The 27,563-nt window shown below is 50.9% G+C and overlaps 2 protein-coding genes across 5 annotated transcripts in view; one reads left to right on the top strand and one right to left on the bottom strand.

The window, feature by feature from the left end:
- Positions 1-13,241, top strand: part of STAB2 (stabilin 2) — a 167,169-nt gene extending 153,928 nt beyond the window's left edge. For all 3 annotated transcript variants that reach the window (XM_058741583.1, XM_058741582.1, XM_058741581.1), the window contains 9 exons: positions 124-257; positions 1,118-1,283; positions 1,428-1,534; positions 3,557-3,676; positions 4,530-4,670; positions 5,924-6,031; positions 7,183-7,311; positions 8,356-8,472; positions 12,751-13,241. In XM_058741583.1, the coding sequence (XP_058597566.1) occupies positions 124-257; positions 1,118-1,283; positions 1,428-1,534; positions 3,557-3,676; positions 4,530-4,670; positions 5,924-6,031; positions 7,183-7,311; positions 8,356-8,472; positions 12,751-12,801 (1,073 nt within the window). In that variant the 3' untranslated portion in view covers positions 12,802-13,241. The remainder of the gene's footprint in view (positions 1-123; positions 258-1,117; positions 1,284-1,427; positions 1,535-3,556; positions 3,677-4,529; positions 4,671-5,923; positions 6,032-7,182; positions 7,312-8,355; positions 8,473-12,750) is intronic.
- The window catches only part of NT5DC3 (5'-nucleotidase domain containing 3), an 89,233-nt gene that overhangs the window by 8,753 nt on the left and 52,917 nt on the right, over positions 1-27,563 (bottom strand). The window contains exons 13-14 of one of the 2 annotated variants that reach the window (XM_058741584.1): positions 23,674-23,738; positions 14,935-19,135 (exon numbers count right to left, since the gene is read on the bottom strand). In XM_058741584.1, the coding sequence (XP_058597567.1) occupies positions 18,883-19,135; positions 23,674-23,738 (318 nt within the window). In that variant the 3' untranslated portion in view covers positions 14,935-18,882. Of the gene's footprint in view, positions 1-14,934; positions 19,136-23,673; positions 23,739-27,563 lie in introns of those variants that run through there. The other variant, XM_058741585.1, reaches the window with a different exon arrangement.

Below are 27,563 nucleotides of genomic sequence, written 5' to 3'. Positions count from 1 at the left end.
TTCGACATCCCTGGAAGGGGAGTGGCTCTGGGATATGGCTGGCCTTCGGCTTTGAGAGCTCTTTGCTGGAAGTCCTGTCCACCAGGCGGCTGACCTGGACCATTCCTCTCTTTTCCTCTCTAGACGCCACCGTTGGAGTGTTCCATCTACGCTCCCCACTGGGCCAGTATAAGTTGACCTTTGACAAAGCCAAAGAGGCCTGTGCCAACGAAGCCGCGACCATGGCAACCTACAACCAGCTCTCCTACGCTCAGAAGGTGGTCCCCAGTTCGTGGGTACCATGCAGGCAGGGGCTACAGGGGACAGGGTGCAGCCTCTTCTTAGCGTGAGGGAGACTTGGGCTGTTGCCTTCTTGGAGGGGAATGCAGGGTCCTCCTAGAGCAATACTATCAACGTGTCATGTCCACTGGGCACGTACTACGTGGCACGAGCTGTGCAGGTGCTTTGTTGGCAATACCATCCATCTATACAGCATCCCTGGAAGTAGGTGTCACTCCTCCCATTTTACAGACAGGGCAACCGAGACCCTGAAAGGTTAAGTAATGTGCCCGGTGTCAGCCAGCCAAGAGGTGGCAGACCCAGTACTCAGATGCAGCCCTTACTCCAGACGTCTGTTCTCTGCCATGACATTCATCCACCAAGGCAGAAGCACAGACTGGGAGCGCATGTGTCACAGCTAAAAACCAGAAAGAGATCAATAACCACAGGCCGACGAGCTCCCCGAACCCACAAAACAGCTGAGTTTCTCCGAAATGTCTGGAGGGGCTGTGAAGGTCATAAGAGGGGGTTGCCCCAGCTCTCGGATACAACCAGGTAGGAGATGACTGATAGGAAATCTTAATTCAAGAACAGACAGAAGAGAAATGAGTGTGAAGGGCGTGGGTCCCTCTAAGAAAAAAAGAGTACTGCTTTCATCCATTCAATGAATTGATCAAGAACAATTTAATGAGAACCCACTGTGTTCCAGGCACAGGGGTACAATAGACAAAATGAGCCATCACCCTGGCTCCATGGAGTTTACAGTCCGATGGGAGAATCAGACATGAGGCAGAGGACCTCACACCAAACACTCAACTGTAGCTGACCCACTGATCACCGCCGCGTGTGTCCCCCACAGGCCAAGTACCACCTGTGTTCTGCAGGCTGGCTGGAGAGCGGGCGGGTTGCTTACCCCACAGCCTATTCCTCCCAGAACTGTGGCTCCGGTGTCGTTGGAATTATAGACTATGGACCAAGAAACAACAAGAGTGAAACGTGGGACGTCTTCTGCTATCGGATGAAAGGTAACCACCCCAGCTACGCTTCCGATTCTGGCCACGTAGCCGCTGAGCAACCCTCAGCCTCGCCAGCCAATCCCCAAGGGTGAGCTGGAGCCGCCGCGGCCCCTGCCTCACCGGAGGGGGACCCTGTGTACCCCTGCCCTCCAGATGTGAATTGCACCTGTAAGGTTGGCTACGTGGGAGATGGCTTCTCGTGCAGTGGGAATCTGTTGCAGGTCCTGATGTCCTTCCCTTCGCTGACAAACTTCCTGAGGGTATGTACCGCGTCTGCTTGGGTTGCCTCAGGGGAGGAAGGCAGTTAGTACAGAGGCAAGTCCTTGAAAGAAGCCAAAGGCTCTCGGTCATGGTTAAGAGCACGGGCAGTGGACCACATTGCCAGAACTTGAAGCTTGGGTTTGCCACTTACTTGCACCACCTTCAACAAGTTACTTTCCTCTCTGGGCCTCAGTTTCCTCAGGATGGAGGAAATGGAAAGGATGACGGCACCAGCCTCATCAATGAGCTAGTATTTGTAACGCACTTAGACTGTGGCCGGCCCATGGAAACTGCCACACTGGGGCTAGCTGGCATCCAGAGCAGCTTAAGAGTCTGATCTGCAGGAACAAGACACTCTCTTGTCTTCGCGGACAGGGCAGGGCACAGTTGGCAGTGAGCCAAATTACCAACGTGGAGTCAGCTTTCAACTCGCACTTAGCGTTGCACTTACAGTCACTTCAGTATATTCTACGCGTTAGGCCTAATGGAGAGAAAGCTCCAGTTGGAGAAGGATCTGGTGCTGACTGATCAAAGAACAAAGCTAAGAAAAAGAACAAGAATAGCTAACAGTTCTTGAGCGTTTACTTTGCACTGTGCATGTATGAACCCTTTCAGAGCACTTATAACTCAGTCCACAGAACGTGAGCTCCCCATGGGAAAGGAGTTTCTCTGCCTTGTGGCTGGCATATAGCAGGTGCTCGCTAAACACTTGTTAGTACGAATAAATTCTCACGTGACCTCCTGAGGTCACTTCTGCTATTATCCCCATTTTGTAGATGAAGAAACTGAGGCTTCCCAAGGTCAAGGGCACAGCCAAGGAGAGGGGACTGGGCATAAGTATAGGGCTTACAGGATCAGGACAGAAGTTAAACCAAGAGCTCCAAAATGGTGAGTCATTATCCATAGACCAAACAGTATCTATCTAACGGTTCTGACATTCAGGATTACCATAAACGCACCAAAGACAAACACTCAAACTCATGTTGCTGCGGTGCATGGGCTTGGCTTGTGCCAACATTTCAGAGAAAACAGTGTCAGAACAAAGCCCACTGGCTGTGTGTCCGTAACTTCTCTGGGCTTCAGTAGCCCTGTCAACACAATGGCAAAGTTGAACTAGGTAGTTCTTATAATGTTTCAGCAAGTATTTGCGACTGCTTACCACGTGCTTGCGATATATCAGTGAACAAAACAGACACACAAAGTAAACAGTAAACAGAATAAGTAAATAGTATTGAATACTAGAAGGTGAATATATATACTGTGGGTGCCCATTTTGCAGAGTGATAAGGGAAGGCCTCGGTGGGAAGATGGCATTTGAGGAAAGAGTGAATGGAAGAAAGGGAGTTAGCCACACAGATCTGAGGCAAGAACATTCCAGGCAGAAGGAAAAACCGGGCAAAGGATGAAAGGCAAGAGTGTGCTGCACAAGTCTGAAGAAAAGCAAGGAAGCCAGTGTGGCTGGAGCAGAGGGAAAGAGAGGCCAGCGGGGCCCCGCAACAGGGTCCAGATGGGTTGGGCCTCCTGGGCCATTGTAAGGCCTTTGGCTTTTCCTCTGAGTGAAATGCAGACCATTGCAAGGTTTCAATAAGATTCGACCTCATGTGTCAAAGGACTGCACAGGCGGCCAAGTTAAGAATGGTCTGTGGGGGCGCCTGGCTGCCACAGCAGGTTGAACTTCCATCTCTTGATTTCAGCTCAGGTCATGATCTCACGGTTTGTGGGTTTGAGCCCCACATCGGGCTCTGCGCTGACAGCATAGAGCCTGCTTGGGATTCTGTCTCTCTCCCTCTCTCTCTGCTTCAACCCCACTCAAAATAAATGAATAAACTTATTTATTTGTGATGTGGCTGTGACTTACGCCCATAGGTTTCACTGAGGAAAGAAAAAGTGCCCCTAAGGCTCTCCGGAGAGGCAGTCAGAAAAAACGCAGCCTGAGCAGGGTCCAACGTCAGGAAGGGTCCGGGATGGGTGGTGCCCCACAACCCTGCACACCAGGACCGATCGCTCTTTCCTCTCCCCAGGAAGTGCTGGCCTATTCCAACAGCTCGGCCAGAGGCCGGGCATTTCTGAAACACCTGACTGACCTATCGATCCGCAGCACCCTCTTTGTGCCACAGAACGGCGGGCTGGGGGAAAACGAGGTGAGGCGGTGCCTGGTGTCTGTGCCTTAGACAAGTACTTCTAGACAGTATCAGTATCTATCACCACAAGTCACCCCAAAACTCAGTGGCCGCACATTTACACAGCTCACACGTCCGCGGGTCAACTGGCGGGTCTGGTCTCGGCCAGGCACGTTCGCGTGTCTGTGATGGCCTGGCTGTCGGCTGGCCGAGGCCGACCTGCCTGGGCCTCTGCCCCACGGGCCACCTGTCCTCCAGCAGACCAGCCCGGGCATGTCCTGGTGGTGCTGGCAGGAAGCGGTAATCAGGAGTGAGCCCAGTCCTGCCAACGCTTTCCAAGCCCCCCGTCGGTCACATTGGCTGACGTGCCCTTAGCCCCGACGGATCATGTGGCTGAGCCCAAAGTCAGAGCGGGGAGCACTCAGAGTTCCAAGGCGAAGGGCAAGAATGCAGGAGGGGGAACAACCAGAGTCGCTGATGTCACCAGTCTGCCACACTAACGTCCGACACGTCACCGAGGGATTGGCAGTTCCACACAGGTGGCCGGAGGCAGGCTCTGACAGCACCCCCCCCCGCCCCCCAGCCCCGGACCACCCAAGGGCTGAGAGGAGTGTAGCTCGGCCCCCTGTTACCCACTTAAGACCCAGTCTTCACGAACATGACATTCGGTGCCACAGCCTAGCCACGTGTGAGCCTCTGGCCGAGAGCCCAGACGAGCAGAAGCCTGAGAAAAACCTGACATTCCTTACCTCCACACGGAAGCAGAAAACCAAGGCCATGAGAAGCGATTTCTTTTTCCTGGGTCATCCTTATTATTAAAGACAAAATTGCTTGACTTCTACAGACCATTCTCGTGTTTCTCCTTTCCTCTCAGACGCTGTCTGGGCGGGACATCGAGCACCACCTCGCCAATGTCAGCGTCTTTTTTTACGAAGATCTTGTCAACGGTACCGTCCTGCAAACTAAGCTGGGAAGCCAGCTGCTCATCTCCTCTAGCCAGGACCAGCAACAACTGGTATGAGACATCTTCTGGATTTCCTGGCAGAACTGGAGATAATACATGCAAAGCTCTTAGCATACAGTAGGTGCTTAATAGCTGGCGACTAGTACGCGGACCGGACGTAAACTCTAAACCTGCAGTCTAGGGAAGGTATTAGCTGCACCTGATAGCACACCACGCCCTGAGGCAGCCCCTGCCCCTTGACAGGCAAATCGCTGCTGACCGCCAGCCCCAGAAGCTGGTAATGAGTGAGGAACTTGACATGAAGCCGTTCTTAAAGCTCTCTGACTCTCCGCCTCTGTCTCCTGATGGTGGCGCTGATGATAGTGGTGATGACAGCGATGGGGATATCGACGACGATTGTGAGGGTGATGATGGCGGTGACGATGATGGCAGTTACGATGGCATTTGGACGATGGTGGTGATGGCGTCAGTTTTGACGACTAACGTGGTGGTGATACTGACGGTGATGATGGTGATGGTGACTGGTGGTGGCGGTAGTGGTGACCGCGACCGCGGTGGCGCCGGAATCACAGGCACTTGTGAGGAGTCCGTGGATTAACGCTCGCAGCGTGTGACAGTCATTCATGACGTGGGGCAAGTGCCCAAAGAGTGTTGCTTTGTCATCTTTACCTGACAAATGGCTTGAAGATTAGTGGTTTAGACCAGGGTTACTCAAATTTTAAGATGCATTTAATCACCTAGAGACTTGGGAAGATGCAGATCCGAATTCAGTAGGTGGGCCGTGGGGACCTCAGTTTCTGCATTTCTAATGAACTCTCAGTGATACGCACCACCACAAGACAGTAGATCACGGTCTGACTAGCAGGGGACTAGATCACTTGAAAATCCATTTTCTAACAGCCCGGGGTGGTGCGTAGAGCAGTGGACCCGAAGTTCGGAGGCTCAGGGTTTGCCATTTGCTACCCGGATGGTCTTAGACAAACCGTTTTCCTTCTGAGCTCTTATCTCTTAGACAAGCAGGCGGGACAGAATGGCCCCTAGGGTTCCCTGCAGCCATTAGATCTGCCTTTCGGCCCAAGGGCAACTAATGTGTTCTGGGCTGTCCAGATGGTGAGCAGAAGTCCTGCGCTGCCTGTCGGTAGCAACAGGTCTGACACGCAGACTGCAGGACCTCGGAGAAACTGAGCGACTTCCTTCCATGGAGGGGCTGCCCGCGTGGGGAAAAGAGGCAGATGGCCACAGATCTCCGCCAGCCCTCCTCTCATTTCCTCTCATTTCCCTCTCTCCTCCTCTCATTTCCCCAGGAGACCAGGTTTGTCGACGGAAGAGCCATTCTTCAGTGGGACATCTTTGCCTCCAATGGGATCATTCATGTCATTTCCAGGCCTTTAAAGGCACCCCCCGCCCCATTGGTGAGTATCCAGGGTTCCTGGCAGGGGGTCCGGTGTCCACTCCCTAAGAGGCAAACTGTCCCTAGAAGCCCTGTTTCCTTTCCTCTGGAGACCGGAGGAGCCTCCCACGTCCACGGCGGCTGGCCTCAGGGATCCAAGGCCCTGGTTCATCTCACTCCTGCTCCCGCACGTCAGCAGCATAACCCCTGCCACCGTTAATATTTGTTGAATGAATGGGCCAACAGAGAAGCCACTGGAAGGGGACTAAGAAATCCTGAGCTCTGGTTTGGCCCCTCCACTTCTTCAGCTATGCAACCCTCGACAAATCCCAGAACATCCTGAACCCCATTTTTCTCATCTGCAAAATGGGAGTCATAATGCCTACCTCCAGGTTCTTGGGAGAACTAGGAGTCAAAAATACAAAATAATTAGGATAGTCCCTGGCACACAGCACGGGCTCTATAAGGGTTGGTTGGCTGGTTGATGGTGTCAGCATTCTGCTTTCTGAAAGTGTGAGGGAGGGGCGCCTGGGTGGCTCAGTCGATTGAGCGTCTGACTTCAGCTCAGGTTATGATCTCGCAGTTGACGAGTTCGAGCCCCACGTCGGGCTCTGTGCTGACAGCCTGGAGCCTGCTTCCGATTCTGTGTCTATCTCTCTCTCTCCCCTCCCTTGCTTACGCTCTGTCTCTCTCTGTCTCAAAAATAAACATTAAAAAAAATTAAAACAATAAAAAATAAAAGTGTGAGGGAGAGGTGAGCCCAGCTGGCTACTGAGAAGCGCCATAGCATACTGGGGAATTGCACAAGCTCCAAAGCTAGGCTGGGTTCAAAGCCCACCTCTACTCCTCTTTAGCTGTGTGATATTGGGCAAGCACTTACCCTCTCTGTGCCTCACCACCGCCCCCCTCCCAACCATGTAAACACAGAAACAGTAATAACTCCCTACCTCTTGGAACTATTCTAGGTTTAACTGGAGTGTTTCACGGAAAGGCCTTAGAACAGACCTTGGCAGTGGCAAGGGCTAAATACAGGTTACCTGTCTTATCTTTATTTTTATCCCAACTGGCCCCCAAGATGCCTCAGGCCAGCAAGAATGAGGTGGACTCCAGAAGGCACCCCTCTCCTCGGAAGGCACCGTGTTAAGCATCACCGCCTCCCCTTTCTGTGTGCAGGCCTCAGTCCACGCTGGCTTGGGAACAGGGATATTCTTTGCCTCCATCCTGATCGTCGGAGCCACCGCTTTGGCTGCCTATTCTTACTTTCGACTAAACCGGAGAACAATTGGCTTCCAGCATTTTGAGGTGAGAGAGAGAAACACGGGAGCATGGTGGTGGGGCGCTCTCTGCACTCCAGCCCCTGGCTCTGGGCTCCTTCAGCTGACCGGTGGCTTCACTGAGCTCACCCGGTAGCTGGGGGCTCGGCGCGCACGCCCCGCGTCCTGGGGGGTCTCCGGCTGGGACAGGAGCCACGGTGCATCCGTAAGGCCTTCTTCCCTGCCGAAGGGGGCTTCGGTGAGGAGGGCGATGGGCTGCCAGCAGCCCTGGCTCTCGGAGCCTCCGTGCAGGGGTCTGGCTTGGAGGCACATTCACCAGGCGCCTGGAAGGTCGCTCACCTTGGAGGAGTCGGGAGACAAGCACCCACTGTGATCGGTGGGGGCTTCAAGGCCGGCTGACTCCGGGGGTGGAGGACAGGGTTGGGACCTGCACGGTCAGGCCCCACGGTGCAGCCAGCCTCAGATGTCACCCCGTTTGAACTGTTGGGCCGACAGGTGGGTCAGTGGGTCTTGGCTGAGCAGGGGATAACTCTGGGGACTGGGCCTTCTGCCCCCGCCTGGCCCACCCTGTGCCCTGGCTGCCCCCACACCTGCCTGGTGAAGACGGTGCAGAGCCCCGGTGGCAGGCCAGTTCCTCATAACAGGTCACCTGCCTATTAATAAGCTCCAGGATTTTACCAACAGTGTGCATGCTGTATGAGCCCTTTTATGTCAAGTTCAAGGACAGGGAAAACCACTCCAGGGTGATGAAAGTCGGAATAGCAGTTACCCTGGCTGGAATTGGGTACTGGCGGGCACAGGCGTGAGGACACTTCCTGGGGAAGGGGGAGGGGATGGGAAACACCCTACACACTGATTTGGGTTGTGGTGACACCTGGACGGACAGATTGAGTCACCTCGCACTGAACACTTCCGAGTGGTGCACTTTGGTCCCGGTCTGGTCAAGGACTGTTACAAAGACAAAGCTCCCGGAGGGGGAGGTGGTAATGGCTGGCTTTTCCTGCTGGCTTGAATGAGCCACTCCTGCCCTGGGGACATCTTGGCTCTAGCCTCTGCTTGTCTTTCTGAGCAGTCCGAGGAGGATATCAACGTTGCAGCTCTTGGGAAGCAGCAGCCTGAGAATATACCGAACCCCTTGTATGAGAGCACTCCCTCTGCTCCCCCAGAACCTTCCTGCGACCCCTTCATGGTGAGTTTGCTTCTTTACCTAGAACCAGAAGCAGTTGTGGGTAAATGATGTCTTTCAGCAAATCCAAGTGGAAAGTTATGCACCAAGAAAAGCACATTTCTAGAACATTCTTGGGGCAACAAGCCTAAAAAAGCCAGTACTGCAAGTTGACTGAAACCATGCTGGCTGTTCAGTGTCCCCGAGTTCTCTCAGGGGGACTGAAGTCTCCAACAATTAGAGGTAATCAGGGAGAACCAGAGGTTGCCCACCCCCAACCTCGTGACCAGGTGAGAAGTGACATGTTACATGCACAAATCCTGAGCTTCATTCTGCCACACACATTTGTGAGGGAGCCTGTGCAAAATAAGACTCAGGCCTGAAAAAGGGCTTTTTTCTTTCTCATGTTATGCTTTAAACTTATATTTAAATTGTTGGGGTGCCTGGCTGCCTCAGTTGGTAGAGCATGCGACTCTTTTTTTTTTTTATGTTTTATTTATTTTTGAGAGAGGGAACGCAAGTGGGGGAGGGACAGAGAGAGAAGGGGACAGAAGGTCTGAAGTGGGCTATGTGCTGACATCAGCAAGCCCAATGCAGGAATCAAACTCATGAACCCTGAGATCAAGACCTGAGCTGAAGTTGGACACTCAACCAACCGAGCTACCCAGCTGCCCCAAGCATGTGACTCTTGATCTCAGGGTCATGAGTTCAAGCCCCATGCTAGGCATGGAACCTACTTTAAAAAATGTTTTTAGGGGCGCCTGGGTGGCTCAGTTGGCTGAGCGTCTGACTTCAGCTCAGGTCATGATCTCACAGTTTGTGAGTTCGAACCCCGTGCCAGGCTCTGTGCTGACAGCTCAGAGCCTGGAGCCTGCTTCAGATTCTGTGTCTCCCCCTTTCTCTGCCCCTCCCATGTTCATGCTCTGTCTCTCAGTAATAAATTTAAAAAGTTGGGGCGCCTGGGTGGCTCAGTTGGTTGAGCGTACGGCCTTGGCTCAGATCATGATCTCACAGTCTGGGAGTTCAAGCCCCGCGTCGGGCTCTGTGCTGACAGCTCAGGGCCCGGAGCCTGCTTCAGATTCTGTGTCTCCCTCTCTCTCTGCCCCTCCCCCACTCATGCCATGTCTCTCTCTGCGTCTCAAAAATAAATAAACATTAAAAAAAATGTTTTTAAATAAACCTATTTACATTGTCAGCAAAAGGTTTCTGCCCATCGTCAGGGCTGCTTCTTGCCTTCGGAGCTTTGTTCCTCTGGATGCCAGCGGGCCGGGTCCCACGGGACCAGCCCATAGGCTCCTTGGTCCTGGAAATCAAATGCGAGCCAGCAGGAAGTGAGGGCAGAGTTTACTGAACGTACAGAGAGAGCAGATGCAGACGGAGTGCCCGGGAGGCCATGACAGGAAAGGAGCGTCAGTCTAGTCTTTGTTCTGGGTCTGGGGTTTTTTACGGAGGATGGCGGTCTGGCGTACACGTCCTCTCAGGCTTCCGGGAAACAGCCAGAACAGAGACGAGGGTCCAGGTGTTAGTCCTTGGAGCCAGAGGGCCTTGGCGTAGAGGTGTCTAGATCAGGTGGTCTGGAATAAGCATATGATGGCTTACTCCAGTCATTCTCACCTTAGATGTTATCTGTTCTAGAGAAATCATGAACTCCTGCGCCTGACAGGGAGGTCATAAGGGATGTGCCTTCCGAGGCACGTGTGGAGCGGGGTGGGGGTGCAGGTCCTAGCAAGAAGAGACGCGGGAAAGGAGCAAAAGCAGATTTTTATGGAGTCCTTCAGTTGCCCTATCTCACTTTGATGAGCTCTTTTACATCTAGAGGGGCGTGTTCTGCTCTGGTATTCCAAGAACTAACCATTTGTTTCTTTCTAGTTAGTGGTCTCTGAGCTTAGCTGGGGCCCCACTGACTTCAACCCAGAGGGAGCCCATGGCAAGGTACCTGATTCACACTGAATGTGGAAGGTACATCCTACCTGTCATCTATTACCGGGTCTGGAGGGAGAAGCTAGTAATAACATTTAACGCTTCTTTTTATATAAAGATAAGAATTGGCAGCTAGTATGTACCTCAGCAGACAGAGCTGACGGCATCACTCAGGCCGAAGGAAATAACTTGAATCTGGGCTGTTGGTCTAGAACCCTCATGAAAAAGGAAGCACAGCCAGAGAGCTGCTGCGATTGTTTTGCGCGTGAACATATGCCGCCCTTCCTCTCAAGACGTTATGGTTGTTGAATTCTTGTAAGGTGGTGCTGAAACATTACAGAAATACTGTATCGCCCCATTTTTAAACTCGTATAGTGCAATCGACGTTTTTGTTTTTCTGCAGTGAACCAAACGTAAAGATCTTGTGTTCTTATTGCGATAGATTGAAAAATAACCAGATCTTATCCTATTTTGTTTCTAATCAAACCCGTGTAAAAGTTTCCCCATCCAAATTGAAAGGGTAAGTTCAGCTATGCCTATCTCAACTAGTAGTTTATTTCTGTAAAAGCGTCGTTATGTGGAAATCGGCCTCATTGAAACAGCTGCCGGGGAGGTGGGGGGAATGTTATCCATCTTTTTTTTTTTTTTTTTTTTTTTTCAACGTTTTTTATTTATTTTTGGGACAGAGAGAGACAGAGCATGAACGGGGGAGGGGCAGAGAGAGAGGGAGACACAGAATCGGAAACAGGCTCCAGGCTCCGAGCCATCAGCCCAGAGCCCGACGCGGGGCTCGAACTCACGGACCGCGAGATCGTGACCTGGCTGAAGTCGGACGCTTAACCGACTGCGCCACCCAGGCGCCCCTGTTATCCATCTTATTCAAAGCTCTTCACGTCTTCTCAGCTGCTTCTCCCCTTCTGAGGGTCCTGCCAGCCCCGGGCATGAAGGATTCTCCCGTGGCAGGAGACAGGGTATCCCAAATGCAGGAGTCAGATGAACCTTTCTCATCAGACCGGGTGGCAAAAAAAAAGTTCCAGGAATAGAAGTCCTAAGCTGAGGGTGCCGTTCCCACAAGTGACCTTCTACATTCTCCTACCTTTTCTATTGAAGGTGGGGTGCCTATACAATATCTGTAGCCAATCCAGTCATCTGGAACACGTCTCTTATGCTAATTAACGAAACTTCGGTGCCAATCAGAGCCGCAGACGGCACAAGGCTTGGGTGCTGCCTCTGGAATAGGGCTTCTGAGTGGACTCTATCAAATGCTCAAGAATTTTTCATCTGAAAGGTTTTAACTTTTTTTTAGGTTTCTTTCTTTATTTTGAGAGAAGAGAAAGTGCAAGTTGGAGAGGGAGAGAGACAGAGACAGAGACAGAGACAGAGAGAGAGAGAGAATCCCAAGCAGACTCCACACCATGAGTGCAGAGCCCAGTGCAGGGCTTGAAGTCACAAACTGTGAGATCATAACTTGAGCCGAAGTCAGACGTTTAACCAACTGAGCCACACAGGCGCCCCTGAAAGCAGTGTTTTGTAATCCTATTAATAGCCACCTTTTGTAGGGTGCCGATACCTTCCTTAAGGTAGTACCTAAGTTAATCTTCATACCTCCCTGTGAGGTAAATATTATTATGGCCCTTTACAGATGAGGGGAAACAGCAGAACTGAAATGGCCTGTCTAGGGCACACAAGCTTCAAGCAGCAGCGACTGCCCCCAGAACAACCATCCCGCCTCCCGACACAAGATAGACGGCCACGTGAACAGACCCTCCTACCACAGACGTGTGGGCAGAGCACTTGGAGAGGGACTGTTTAGGCTGTAGGGAAGGCAGAAGTTTTCCTCCACCTCTTAGGGTCCCTGGCTGGGTGGGAAAAGTAATCTGGACAGATTCACAGGAGAAAAGCATATACACTTTATTAAAAGTTCACATGTACGCGGGGGCCTTCCGGACAGCCGAGGGCAGGAAACTTTTCTATCTTTTACACAAAGAAACAAGAATGGATGAGACAGGGGTTTGGGCTTGGGGTAGTAAATGGTGAAGCAAACTAGAAAATAAAGGGTTAGTTTAACCAGGTTGTTTGTGCAGATTTCCTGGCCCCAAATTCCTCGTCTCTGGTGATAAGTGTCTTCCTTTGTCCTGGAACAGGAGGAAGAGGGAGGGACAAGGAGGGGAAGGTCGGAGTGACCATCCTGCTGCTCCTGTTTTTTTCAAAAATTCCTTCAGCTTAAGATATTAAAAATGCCAAGGTGCCATATCTTGGGGTAGTATGTCCTGAACCCCTTCAAGGCTTCAGACCGGTGGCCGGAGGGAAGGCTCAACCTGGAAAGACTTGACAAGCGGAAGGTCCTGCGCCCAGCGTGTTTCAGGCCCCTCTCTTTTCCAGGACACTGAAGACCAGCAGCCGGACGGCAGTGACCCCCTGGGGGCGCTGTGAGGGCCCAGACCAGCAGCGGCCCGCCATCCCCGCGGCCAGCTGCCCGTCAGCCAGAGCCGCCTCGAGGCTGTCAGCTGCGAATCCTCAGGACGTCGCCTTTCGGAAAGGAAGGTCCCTTGACGTTTTAAAGTATGAAGCACTCAAGCAATACCTCATCTCTTTGTTAATCTGAAGGATCGCTTTGTTTCTGTGGGTGAGGGGCCACGTTAAGTCCACCCACCAACCCGGGGGACTTGCCGCTCCTCTGTCCTTCCTTTGTACCTCTCTATGGCACTTCACTGCCTCCTCCCTGACACTAACTATGACCTTTGTCTCCTTTCCCTGTTAGAGTGTAAGCTCCCAAAGGCAGGGACCCGCCTCTTCCATCTTTGTTGTCGGCACCTAGCCCAGTGTCTGGTACGTGCCATGTGCTCAATAAATGTTTATGGAACAGAAACGAAGTCAACGGAACAAAACCAGTGTTTTGGGAAACAAAAAGTTTGCCACGGGAAGGGTCAAACTTCGAAGGTAAAATCCACCTTTTAGGCCTAACCGGGGCCTTTCGATTTAGCCAAGACCTGCCTTATAAGTTCTTCTTTCTTAATTCTGTCTTGTTTGCTGAAGAAGACGTGATAGCCACAACGAGATACCGCTTCACACCCACAGGAGGGCTATAATCAAAAAGACACAAAAGACCACACGCCGTATGATTCCACTATATGAAATTTCCAGAATAAGCAAACTCATAGATTAGTGATTGCCAGGGACAGGGGGAAGGAAGGAATGGGATTAGTAGTTTTGGGGTGATGGAAATGTTCTGGAACTTCCCAGTGGTGATGCATAGACTTGGGACGGTTGTTCACTGTGCACAGCTCTCCCAAGCAATGCAGGATGTCTGCTACGCCAGGTCCCTGCCCTTAAAGACCTGAGTGGCCCTCCCATCACTGTGACAAGGAAGCACCCCCCTCCCCCCAAACAACCCACGACACACTTCCAGATGTTTGCTAGGGGGCAGGACTGGCCAGGTTTGGGAATCACTGCTGTGGACAGAGAAGTGAAAGCCTGGGTTGAGCAGACCTCAGGCTCTCCGGATGCCCTCAGGGCCCAAATGTTCCGCGTCATCAGAGGTGTTGCAGAGTTAGGTGAGAAATTCTGCTGGCCCCGTGTCTTAAATTTTTTCACAACTCCAGGAAAGGCGCAGCTCACCGTCTCTTCTAGGACAACACGCCATGATGAAAGCAATGCCACGTTTCTAGATCGCTCCCCAAAACGAATGAAGCACAGATTGTCCGGCGAGTCTGCCAGTACCACTATCACAGGTGCAAAAAGGCAAGCGATTAAAAGGAAAACCAGCACAGGCACCTGTGTGGCTCAGTCGATTAAGCAGTCGACTTCGGCTCAGGCCATGATCTCATGGTCCGTGAGTTCGAGCCCCGCGTCGGGCTCTGTGCTGACAGCTCGGAGCCTGGAGCCTGCTTTGGATTCTGTGCCTCCCTCTCTCTCTCTGCCCCTCCCCGACTCCCACTCTGTATCTCAAAAATAAACATTAAAATAATTTTTTTTAAAAAAGGAAGACCGGCAGGCTACCCATGGGAGGAGTGACTGAGGCGCAGTTCCCGGCGCATCTAGAGGTCAAGGAAGGAAAATAAGGTGGTTAAATACGTGCGCACATGGACACACACACACAGAGAAACAATTTTTAAAAATAAGCTCTTCAAAATATTTATAAATTTATCCAAAACCCAGTAGCGATGTGACTTCATAGCAGTCACTCCTAATTTTGTATTATTCGGTAATTTCTGTCCGCAAAACATTCCTTCCAAGTTTGAGCCTTCCTGGTAATTTGCAGACAACCACGTGGATGATTGTCTTCTCCTTGCTCTCAAGAGGGAACAGAGACTCCGGGGGGGGGGGGGGGGGGGTTTCTCTGCTGCCTGCCTAAGTCTGAAGCTCATGCCAGTTTTCTGTCTGTGCCTTAACTGCATTCTTCAAGCTCTGAAAACGAGCGAGTGTGCTTTGCTGGGGTGCTGGGACAAAAGGAGCAAGAAATGACCCACACGTCTTCCTCTCCTCAACAGGGTGTTCTTTTTAGGGCACGTTAAATTTGATACGACTTTGCCACTAAAGCACACAAAAACATACAATTTAGTGAACTGGACGACATAATTCAAATTTTTATTTGGCACTAAGTTCAATATCCTGTAACAGAAAATCAACATTTAGAATAAATAGCAAATTCACATTCAGAATAAATAGTAAGTCTACCTAGCTCGCATCTGTTGTGCCCGATACCCTACAGGCACAACCTGCCATTCTGCTAAATACCTAGAACACGGTTTCCCCAGCCCGGGTCTAAGCGTGCAGTACAAAGTACAGAAGTGCTGTAGCGGGGTGGGTCCCCGGGGAAGCAGACGCCCAGATGGAGTTCACGTGCAGGAAGAGTGTGGGGGGAGTGTTCTTGGGATCGACACCCGGAAACGGAGGAGAAGGAACGAGAAGGGAAGGAACTGGAGCTGGCAGGGCAGGAGCCGGCTGCTCCAGGAAGGGGGCAGGACTTGGTCCGAGGCAGGGCTTTTTTCTGGAGGGCAGCTCTCGACGTGGGCCACCAGCTGAGGATGGTAAGCGGCTCACCCGGTGGCCGGAGGGGGGAGTCCTGCGGTTGGGAAGGGTGTTCTGGGCACCCACGCCCATCGGGTCCGCGAGCACCACCACAGGTCAGCACAACGAAGGACAGTCGGCGAGCGCCGGGCCCGTCCAGTTCCACCCCGCAACGGTCACGCTGCGTGCCGCAAACGCTGGCCACGGGCGTGCACGTGCCCGGGGAGCCGCTTAGGGGACCACGGCGCGCTCGCCTCCAGAGCGTCTCTCCAGCGGCCGCAAGCAGCTCTGACCTCGTTCCCCTGCGTGCTCTTAGCGAGGTGAGCTTGCTGGAGCCACCGCCACAAGCCACTCGCACGGGGAGGCGGGGGGGGGGGGAGGGGGGGAGGGGGGGAGGAGGCAAACTCCGGCTGGGGAGCCAAGTCTAGCCTGCAGCAGTTTTTGTACATCAGGTGGTGATGGCACACGGCGTGCCTGTCCCTAGAGCAGTGGCCACAGAAAATCGCCGGCAAACCCGCCAGTGCTTCCTATCTGGCTCTTTACGGGCAAGGCTCGCTGAATCCTGCATCAGAGAAACTTCACTCCCTTTCTTTAATCCGCCAGGGTGTTAAAGGTTAGCTAAACTTGGAGCCAGGCTCCCAAATGCTAATGCAAAAAAAAAGAAAAAAAGAAAAAAAAAAGAGACAGAGAAAAAAAATTGGTACGAAAGAAATTAGTATTAAGAGGGCAAAACACAGACTCCCCAGTAGTTGAATAGAGCAATCAAGGAACCCTGCCTCCGGCCAAGTTTAGTCTTAGAGCATTCTGGAAAAGAGCCCCCGAGTGGGTCGTTGGCAGCAAATGAGCCTTCAGCAGAGGGAATCAAGTCCAATATTTAGCACACTCTACTGCTTAAAAGGCCTTTGGGAGGAAGAGAGAGGAAAAGCCGTTTAGTTCACCCAAAGCTCAATTAGCTAGGAGGGAAGATTACTTCTCATTTCTCTTCTGCGATAATTAAGAGGGCCAATACATTCACACAACTAGTAATTTGGTCTAAGATGGGACTGAATCAGTAACAGGTGGTTTATGTTACGTCGCATTAATGGTGATGGCAGGAAGTGGAGCTGAAGAGAGAAGAAGAAGAAAAAAGAGGCTATATGAGGAGGAAAGGGGGAGCCCTGAGCCAAACTCCTAAGATACCTGAAAAGCCGAGTTTCATCCATAAACGGCTGCAATGCCAGCCGTGCAGGCCCCCGCCAGGGCGGTCTGCTGTGGGTACCACGAGCCGACCGGGGCTCTGCAGCAGGCACGTGCCACCCCCGAACCACCAGCCTAACCAAAGCTATTTTTCAATGTGCAGACCAATTTAATTGTGTTCACTTTCCAAACTGATTTTTTTTTTAATGGTAGAAAGGAGACTCGCTTCGCTTGTACCGATATGCTTTCATCAGTGTGCACAACAGAGAACTGGGGAAAACGTGACGCCCAGCGCAGCGGGCCAAGTCCCAGCAGAGTCCCGAGAGGGACAGGTTACGATCCACCCTGACTGAGCACACGCGAGAATGCCCGTGTCTGTCCTTGCCGTGGAAATGGCTGTCCTGACCCAGGCTGCTGGCCCTGGTATGGGCACCGTCCACCACGTGTGTGCTCCGTGGGACCTGCTGAGACAGACGCCAGGCTTCTGCTACACACGCCAGATCTCAATCCCGCCATGTCCGATGGCCCAGAGACTGAAATCTTAATTGGTAATATATTGAAAATTCACTATTCACCCCGAGAAAATGTTCTCCCCTAAGGCGTGCATCACCTAACCTAGCTATCCGTAAAAGACAGTTTTAAAAATATCTCTACTTCATTCTCGAGGAAACAAACACAATGCAATGGGCACCTAACATCCCCTGACTACCTGATTAGATCAAAACTAAGAAAAGACTTTTTTGCTTCCTCGATCAGCTTCTCCAAGCAGAAAGTCTAAGGCCAACAGCACCAGCTCGTCCACTGAAGACCTTAACACCAAGCAGTTCTGGGCATCCACCTGTGCCCATTAAATGCCCATCTCCAATACCCTCTGATGCTCAAAACACATAGGAGCTAACACACAGCAGACAAAATGCCTATCCCAGCAAAAGAATGGGATACTGTGTTTATAACAAAAATTTACAAGTAACAAAGGGGGCCAAATCGGGTCGACTGGGTCTAAAGGGCATTGCAAAGGGCATCGCAAAGGATGTCAGGGAACGCATTTAATTTCTGATGAAGCTAGCATTTCATCAACCCCTGGTTCTGATACATTTGCCACACTGAAACCGTGGACACGGCGAGCGCTCTCCGCAAGCCCCCCTTCCGTGGACCTGCCATGCTGCAGGGTAAAGCACGAGAGTCGCGCGCGTTGGACACTCGGCCAGCCGGGCTGCGCCTCGGCCGCCTCCGGGCTGCCAGGCCCTTACCCTCTCCCACCCTCAGCACAGCCGCCTAAAGAAGGCCACCCACGCTCCCAAAATAGCCATACAAACACGGCAGGGAGGAACCGCGAGGGCTACGCGGTGACACGGCCGCCTCCTCCCCACCTGCTGGTTAACGCGTGTGTTTTGACAAGATTCTCACAACCCAGCAGGGGTCCCGGCGGGGCATTTCATCACAAGGACATTTCTTCGCCTGTGTCACTTTCTGCTTGCCGAAGGGCGCAGCAAACCAACGCTGGGGTGGCGTTTTCAGGGGTGACGAACTCCCGCGAGGCCCATCACAAATCCCGCGGGCGCTGGCGGCCGGACGCACGCCTGTTCTGCAGGCCGGGGAGTAAACCGGAAGCTCCGCTCCCCCTCTTCCCCTGCCCTGGGGAAGCAGTGAACCGCCCACGACACGTGGCACCGCGCGGCTTCCCCGGCAGGGGGCGGGCACAGCGAGCGGACACGGAGGCCAAGCGAGGGAGGGTCGGGGACCCGCGCCTCCTCCTGTTCTTTCACAGAAGACGGCCCAGGGAGGCCGAGTCTCCCTTCGAGCGAGGCGCCAGGAGACCGAAGCCCCAGCGCCGCGGGTCCGGGGAGTCGGCCGCGGCTTGGGGACCGTCTACGCCCCGTGCCGCCGTGCGAGGCTACTGTGGAGCCTGCGGCGAGCGGCTTGCGGTCCCAGGCGGCTCCCGGAGCGCTGCCTGTGAACGTTCGGCCCCTCGCCCACGAAGAGGCAAGAAGGGTTTCGGCACTTCCGCCGCTGCAACGGAGACCGGCATCGAGAGGTCTCACCCGGCCCGGAAAAAGGACGCCCGGGCCGGGACCTTGGTAAACACGACGGCCAATCATAGTTTCAGCACCCGGCCTGCCCTGAAGCCCAACCGGTACGGGAAACGCAGAGGCCGGGCTGCCGGCGTCTGTCCCGAAAACTCGGGGAGGGGTCTCCCAAAGGTACCAAATAAATATCAAAAGGTGTATCTGTGTCTTGGGCGAAAGCGACACTCATTTGCACACGAGTCGACCGCACACGTCCAGCTGGCCGGGGTCGGCTTCCGGCCTCTTCCGCGGGCGGGCCCGCTTACTCGGCCTGGGCCTCCTGCAGGAGCGGGGGTCTGAGGGCCGGGGCCCGGTCCGACCAGGCGGGCAGCTCGTGCTGCAGCGGAGTCCGCCGGGGGTAGAACGTGTGGCTGACGTCGTAGTTCAGGAGGCAGCTCAGAGACGCCATGTAGATGTCAGCAAAGCGGGACAGGCGCCTCAGGAAGTAGGTGGGATTCTGGTCTGTGCGGAACAAGCTTCCGAACTGGGTGTTGAAGAAATTTTTGGTCATTTCTCTGAAGAAGCAAGAAAAGAGCAAAGCCAGACAGAACAATTCAGAAGAGTCTCTTTTTAAGTTACTGAAATCAAAATCCCCCTTTCGAGTTCTACCAGACATTTCAAGCAGAGATAACACCTATCCTTCTCAAGCTATTCTAAAAAATAGAAAGGGAAGGAAAACTTCCAGACTCATTCTATGAAGCCAGCATTACTTTGATTCCCAAACCAGACAGAGACCCAACAAAAAAACAGAACTATAGGTCAATATCCTTGATGAATATGGATGCAAATATTCTCAACAAGATACTAGCAAATCAAATGCAACAGCTTATAAAAAGAATTATTCACCATGATCAAGTGGGATTCATTCCTGGGATGCAGGGCTGGTTCAACATTCACAAATCAATCAACGTGATACATCACATTAATAAAAGAAGAGATAAGAACCATATGATCCTGTCAATTGATGCAGAAAAGGCCTTTGACAAAATTCAGCAACCTTTCTTAATAAAAACCCTCGAAAAACTCGGAATAGAAGGAACATACTTAAAGATCATAAAAGCCATTTATAAAAAGCCCACAGCTAACATCATCCTCAATGGGGAAAAACTGAGAGCTTTCTCCCTGAGATCAGGAACACGACAGGGATGTCCACTCTTACCGCTGTTGTTTAACATAGTGTTGGAAGTTCTAGCATCAGCAATCAGACAACAAAAGGAAATCAAAGGCATCAAAATTGGCAAAGATGAAGTCAAGCTTTTGCTTTTTGCAGATGACATGATATTATACATGGAAAATCCAATAGACTCCACCAAAAGTCTGCTAGAACTGATACATGAATTTAGCAAAGTTGCAGGATACAAAATCAATGTCCAGAAATCAGTTGCATTCTTATATACTAATAATGAAGCAACAGAAAGACAAATAAACTGATCCCATTCACAATTGCACTAAGAAGCATAAAATACCTAAGGATAAATCTAACCAAAGATGTACAAAATCTGTATGCTGAAAATTATAGAAAGCTTATGAAGGAAATTGAAGATGATATAAAGAAATGAAAAAACATTTCGTGCTCATGGATTAGAAGAATAAATATTGTCAAAATGTCAATACTACCCAAAGCTAGCTACACATTCAATGCAATCCCAATCAAAATTGCACCAGCATTCTTCTCAAAACTAGATCTAACAAACAATCCTAAAATTCATATGGAACCACAAAAGGCCCCGAATAGCCAAAGTAATTTTGAAGAAGACCAAAGCAGGAAGCATCACAATCCCAGACTTTAGCCTCTACTACAAAGCTGTAATCATCAAGAAAGCATGGTATTGGCACAAAAACAGACACATAGACCAATGGAATAGAATAGAAACCCCAGAACTAGACCCACAAACGTATGGCCAACTCATCTTTGACAAAGCAGGAAAGAACATCCAATGGAAAAAAGACAGTCTCTTTAACAAATGGTGCTGGGAGAACTGGACAGCAACATGCAGAAGGTTGAAACTAGACCACTTTCTCACACCATTCACAAAAATAAACTCAAAATGGATAAAGGACCTGAATGTGAGACCGGAAACCATCAAAACCCTAGAGGAGAAAGCAGGAAAAGACCTCTCTGACCTCAGCCGTAGCAATTTCTTACTTGACACATCCCCAAAGGCAAGGGAATTAAAAGCAAAAATGAACTACTGGGACCTTATGAAGATAAAAAGCTTCTGCACAGCAAAGGAAACAACCAACAAAACTAAAAGGCAACCAACGGAATGGGAAAAGATATTTGCAAATGACATATCGGACAAAGGGCTCGTATCCAAAATCTATAAAGAGCTCACCAAACTCCACACCCGAAAAACAAATAACCCAGTGAAGAAATGGGCAGAAAACATGAATAGACACTTCTCTAAAGAAGACATCCGGATGGCCAACAGGCACATGAAAGATGCTCAACGTCGCTCCTCATCAGGGAAATACGAATCAAAACCACACTCAGATATCACCTCACGCCAGTCAGAGTGGCCAAAATGAAGAAATCAGGAGACTATAGATGCTGGAGAGGATGTGGAGAAACGGGAACCCTCTTGCACTGTTGGTGGGAATGCAAATTGGTGCAGCCGCTCTGGAAAACAGTGTGGAGGTTCCTCAAAAAATTAAAAATAGACCTACCCTATGACCCAGCAATAGTACTGCCAAGGGATACAGGAGTGCTGAGGCACAGGGGCACTTGTACCCCAATGTTTATAGCAGCACTCTCAACAATAGCCAAATTATGGAAAGAGCCTAAATGGCCATCAACTGATGAATGGATAAAGAAATTGTGGTTTATATACACAATGGAATATCACGTGGCAATGAGAAAAAATGAAATATGGCCTTTTGTAGCAACGTGGATGGAACTGGAGAGTGTGATGCTAAGTGAAATAAGCCACACAGAGAAAGACAGATACCATATGTTTTCACTCTTATGTGGATCCTGAGAAACTTAACAGAAACCCATGGGGGAGGGGAAGGGAAAAAAAAGGTTAGAGTGGGAGAGAGAGCCAAAGCATAAGAGACTCTTAAAAACAGAACTGAGGGTTGATGGGGGGTGGGAGGGAGAGGAGGGTGGGTGATGGGTATTGAGGAGGGCACCTTTTGGGATGAGCACTGGGTGTTGTATGGAAACCAATTTGACAATAAATTTCATAGACTGAAAAACAAAAAAAAAAAAACAAAAAAAAACACAAAAATCCCCCTTTTATTTTCATAGGACTCACTTGAGGGGAAAACCGGCCTAGGGCAGCCCCTGCCCCTCATCAGGAAAACTGTGTCCATCCACTCATCAAAATGACTGTGATCACATTTCCCAGTCAGGCCAGCCAGATAACACGTGGATGACCCTCTAAACATACCCATTATGTTTTCCAAACCAAAACAGAGGAGGAGGAGAGGGGCATGCGGGCAGATGCAGAATGTTCTCATGTCCAAACTTCCCTCCTCTATGGAATGGGATCCAGACCCCCTTTCTATACGGTTACAGTGAGAACTGAGTAAGGTAAGACAACTAAAGCCAGACGAGAAACTCCAAAGTACTTCGATGTCTGAGAAGTTAAGGCTTATGTTGTAGTGACGTAAATAAATCTCCATCATCCGTTACACTGCTCCAAGGGCCTCACCGCTTCCTTGCAGCCCAGGTGACAGCATTTTGCAAGGCCGCTCACCAGCCCCAGTCTCTAAGGCCCTGCAGCCATGCATCTGTGTGGAAATCAACACCCCATCGCACACGTGCACACACGTGCACGTGCGCGCACACACACACACACACACACACGGGATAGCGCACCATCTGCTGGCTGGAACCCCTACACACAGAACAGTCCCCCAAAGTAGATAAATACCACTTGACTGTTAATAAATCAGTTACAAACACAGCAGAAGACATAACCACGTGCACGCTGTGTGACAAAAGCCACTAGCTGGTAGCAGCCACCTGTACAGTACATGGTGATACTGTACTGTATCACAGCAGATGCTGTGACAACCAGAGTAGAAAATTTCACAAACTCCTTTAGGTCTGCAAACAGAACAACATAAATGGTTTTTACACTTTTGGTGAAAACATCTCATTAAGGTGTGAGGTTGCTGGAGACTTAAATCCAAAACCGAATGTGATGGGGAAGCAGCTCCTTCATGTGACAACCTGAGAGTCCTGGTCTGGCCTTTGGGTCGTGGGGCCCGAGGTTCAATCACAGGACAGGCCTCCCCGCCTCCGCTCACCCTCTCAGGCAGCACTTTTAGACCAACATTAGATAAAGAATCAAGGCAGAATGAGCCCCGGGCAGCCAACACCTCCACCAAGAGGGCGGAGGAAGGACTGAATTCAATATGGCTGTGGCCTCTGCAGCCCCAAGGGAGGATCCTGTCCCCTCTGCACGCTGCCCCCCCAATCAGGCTGGCCCTTGCTCAGAGGCCAGAGCCCAGGCAGTGACCGTTCCTCCCAGTAAACAGTGTCCGCACACACGGCATCCTTCTAAGGCAGGCACGACCGTCCATGGGTCTCTGTCTGACAACTGTTCCCGGAGATGCCCACCCGCCAAACTTCGCAGACGGCAGGCGGGCCCGCCTCACCAATAAACATTCTGACACTGAGTACTGGCACATTCCCGGTTACAAGTGAGCGCCGGGCTGTAGGAGCCCTCGCCGTGGTTCAGAGCCCGGCCTCTATGCTGTCCCAGGAGCCACGCCGTGCTGCCGGCGTGACCGACCGCAGGGCCACCAGCTGCCCAAATGGACGAGTCAAGCCGGCCGGGAAGAGGGATGGGAAGGAAGAGCTCCTTCAAGCCTGGCCTCCGGAGGCAAGGGCAGGAGGTGGGATGACGGTTGCTGCTGCCTCAAGCAAATGTCACATGTCCCTCACGAAGGGTGGACACCGCTAGTTCCAGGACGAAGGGGGCACATTCCTACCCAGCAGCTAAGAAAGGACGGCTGCCTCGGGTCAGCCCTGGGAAAGGTGTGTGGCCCACGCAGGGTGCAGGCGGGGGGCAGACTCGCATTCGAAGCAGGCCCCTCTTACCTCATCTCCTTTCTTTCCTTTTTCCACTCCTGCAAAACCAGCTGTGACTCAGCATCTCTGTGAACCTGCAGGATGGGACACAAGCTAATTACCGAGGATGCTGTGGCTGCAAATAAACTCAGTAGGTTATGAGAGGTTTTTAATGGGCAGCTTCCCTTGGAAGAATTTCACTCCCTGAGGGCAAACACACAGGCGCTTGCGTGAAGTAACACATTTTCAGCTTCGCAGTTGCAGTCCTGCCTTCTTCACCAGAACAAAAGTTTCTAAGCAACATTAGAAACGTGGTTTGACAAATCAAGATGGAACATTATGAGCCTATTAAATAAGGCCCCTATTAAACTGGAGCTACTGCAGTATTATGAAGGCCATAAAATATGTGTGCATGTTATGTGTGTGCCATGTATCCGCTACACATATGTATCACATATATAAACATACTTAATACACACCACCTATTACATATATTACATGTAGGTATAAACATATAAATGGCAGTTAAGTGGAAATCATTTCAGCAGGTCTAACGGCACATCGCTAATTGCAAGCGTGTCAAAGTATGTGCATATATTTGGAAACTAACATGGAAGTTTTTCTTTAATCTGTGCAAGGAAAATAGGGTTATAAATGGTTTTAATGTTTTTCCTGAATATTCTATGATCTTCTAACGCGTTCAAGAGAGGGATGCCTGGCTCAGTTGGTTAAGCATCCGACTCTTGATTTCAGCTCAGGTCATGTTCTCAAAATTCGTGAGTTCAAGCCCTGCATCAGGCTCTGTGCTGACAGTACGGAGCCTGCTTGGGATTCCGTCTCCCTCTCTCTCTGCCCCTCCTCCACTAGTACTCTCACTCACTCTCTCTCTCAAAACAAAAAGATAAACTTAAAAAAAACAAAGGGTTCAAGAGAAAATAAATACTCGTTTTGTAAAAGACAAGAAGGTAGAGTACCTCAACCAGACGGAAAACACAGAATTTTCTGGTTGGGCTGAAATGTGAGCAAAAGGCAAAAAAAGAAAAGCAACAACTGCCCACAACCTCACAAACGGAATCTCACAAGTCTCTCTCCGAGGCTCTTGGGGCTAAACAGAAACACGCGTGCCAGGGTCAGAAGTGCGCGTGATGGCAGGGGACAGGTGGGGCTCCCTGCGATCCATGGTCACAGGGGCAGCCCTGGAACCCGGAGGAAAATACCAAACAAGCAAACCATCTGCTGCTCACGAGGGAGCCAAGACTCTGTTGATCGCATCTACCCAGCTCAACAGCCTAACAGTCACTGGCTAAGGCGACTCCGCCATTCACACAAAACCCATGTTCACTGAGCCTGTAATATGGATATTTTCCCCAACACCACTGCCTATACCACCAGGAAGCAGCTACCACTGGATGGCCACTGGCCGGCTGTGCGTTACTGGGGCACCGGAAGACGCGTCCAGCGCTTCTGGGGGTGGTGATACGGGTTCTGTGAACATAGTTTTCACATTTTAATCAAGAAATTACTCACTATAGGGGCACCTGGGTGGCTCAGTCAGTTAAGCGTCTCTTGGCTTTGGCTCAGGTCACGATCTCACAGTTCGTGGGTTAGAGACCCATGTCGGGCTCTGTACTAACCGCACAGAGCCTGCTTGGGATTCTCTCTCTCCCTCTCTGTCTGCCCCTCCCCTGCTCGTGCTCTCTCTCTCTCTCTCTCTCTCAAAATAAATACATAAACGTGAAAAGAAATTTTTTTAATAATAAAAAACATTACTCACTATAGAATCCAGGCTCTACACGGTACGTGACTAGATCAGAAAAGGTGAAATGTGTGGGGAACCGCAACACATTTTTATATACACATACACACAAACGCGCACGTACACGTATGTATTCAGCACCTACTATGTGCCCAGCAGTGTGCTACCTACGTGCTGAAGATACGACAGAGGACAAGACAGAGGCCCCGGTGGGGGTCACGCCTCGGTAAAGTGACAAAACAAAGTGACAGCACAGAGAGTGAGGAGTCAATCTGAGAGGGAACCCCCACCCCCACCTTTGCCCACACACCCATCTCAGCCCCTAAACTAGCACCTACGTCCTTGCCTACGCAGGAGGGTCCCTTACTCCGCCCATTCAGGCAGGAGGGGAGAACTCTCTGGTGAGGGGATTACCGAAGTTAACCCACCCACACTCTCTTTTTCCACACCAGCTGCCACAGGGCATGTGAATTCTCTCCACTCTTGCCCTGCAGGTGGGCCCCCATCCCAGGGCAGGCCCTGCAGACTTGAAACCAATCTAGACTGCGTCTGCTGCACCAGTCCTCCCACCCAGTGTGAGCGGGGTACTGCGACCTCGCCAGCCCTACGGCCTCTACCAGAGGAGGACAAATCCGGCCCACCACTTTTTTCTATCGGCTTCTGAGCTTAAGAAAAAGTTCCTTTCTAAATGGTCGGGGATGTGAGGAATCAAAAGAAGAACAACGTTACCGTGCATGAAAATGACATGAAATTCAAATCTCAGCGTCCACCAATGTCACGGGGGCACCACCAGAGGTGTTGCCCGTGGCTGCTTCTGTGCCGTAAGCACAACTGAGTAGCTGTGACAGAATGCTTGGCCCACACAGCCCACCATACTGACTGAGCTGGCCCTTTGCGGAAGTCTGCCGGCCCCTGAGCTAAACGTGGTCGTGACGTGATAACCTGGGAAGGCTCTGCACCACCATCGGCCAGCACCGCCGCCATGAACCCACCATCCCGGGCTGTGCTTCAAGGCTAGTTAACAAAACCCTCTTCATTCCTTACGGCCACTTTCTCGAAACCAAAATCATACTCTTGTATTTAATTCATCAGACTTGGCTCCGAATGACACACTCTGCTGGCTCCACGAATAAAAAAAGCAAACCCGGCCTCAGAGGACAAATTTTTCTCTTCAGGAAATAGTCCAAATAATGTGCTACGCCTCTGAAAATAAGCCCCATGGGGGAGTTTCCAGAAACGTGTGACACAGGATCACTGGAATAATTTAGCTTTTCAGGTGAACATGGGGGCAGCAGGCAGGGTGGAAAGGGAACAGGAAGAACAGTGAGAAATGATGTTCATTTGGATTTTTTTTTTTTTTTTAATTACCTGCCGTATTTCTCTATATCCCAGTGAGTGTAACCGGACAGAAAGCTGTCAAAAGTGCCGGAGCCTGAGGCGACAGTTCGAGGTTAAGACTCTAGAGCCAGACTGCCTGAGGCTATGTCCCAGCAAACCCCCCCCTACCCCTTCAGCAAGTTATTTTCTCTTCTGTGCCTTGGCTTCTTCATGTATAAAATGGGGGTGTTAGTGCCTACTTCAAAGAGTGGTTTCGAGAAAGAAACAACATAAAGCCCTTAGCATCTAGAACACTGTCTAGAATATGGTATCTAGAACATGGTATCTAGAGCATAGTGTCTAGAACGTAGTTCTAGAACGTGGTTTCTAGAACATTCCTATATAGCTTGGTTCTGCTGTTCACTAACTTTGGAATTCAGGACAAGTTACTTATCTTTCAGCCTCAAATTCCCCTCCTATAAAATGGGGTCGGCAATGTGAATGGTAATTCCCTTTTCTTCCTCCCTCAACCTTATACCTTATATGTTTCTAAGGTCACAGAATATTTTCAGCACTTCCATTCTCTAAAACACACATTCCTTAGGGGCGCCTGCGTGGCTCAGTTGGTTAAGCATCCGACTTCAGCTCAGGTCATGATCTTGCAGTTTGTGAGTTCAAGCCCCACGTCGGGCTCTGTGCTGACAGCTCAGAGCCTGGAGCCTGTTTCAGATTCTGTGTCTCCATCTCTCTGCCCCTCCCCTACTCACATTCTCTCTCTCTTTCTCTCTCTCTCAAAAATAAATAAACATTTAAAAAAATTTTAAATACACATTCCTTAATCATCAAA

This window comes from Neofelis nebulosa, chromosome 8 (genome assembly GCF_028018385.1).
Source record: "Neofelis nebulosa isolate mNeoNeb1 chromosome 8, mNeoNeb1.pri, whole genome shotgun sequence".
In the NCBI taxonomy this organism is placed as follows: Eukaryota; Metazoa; Chordata; class Mammalia; order Carnivora; family Felidae; genus Neofelis; species Neofelis nebulosa.
Note: the sequence above shows the minus strand (reverse complement) of the source record. Positions and strands in the feature narration are given on the sequence as shown.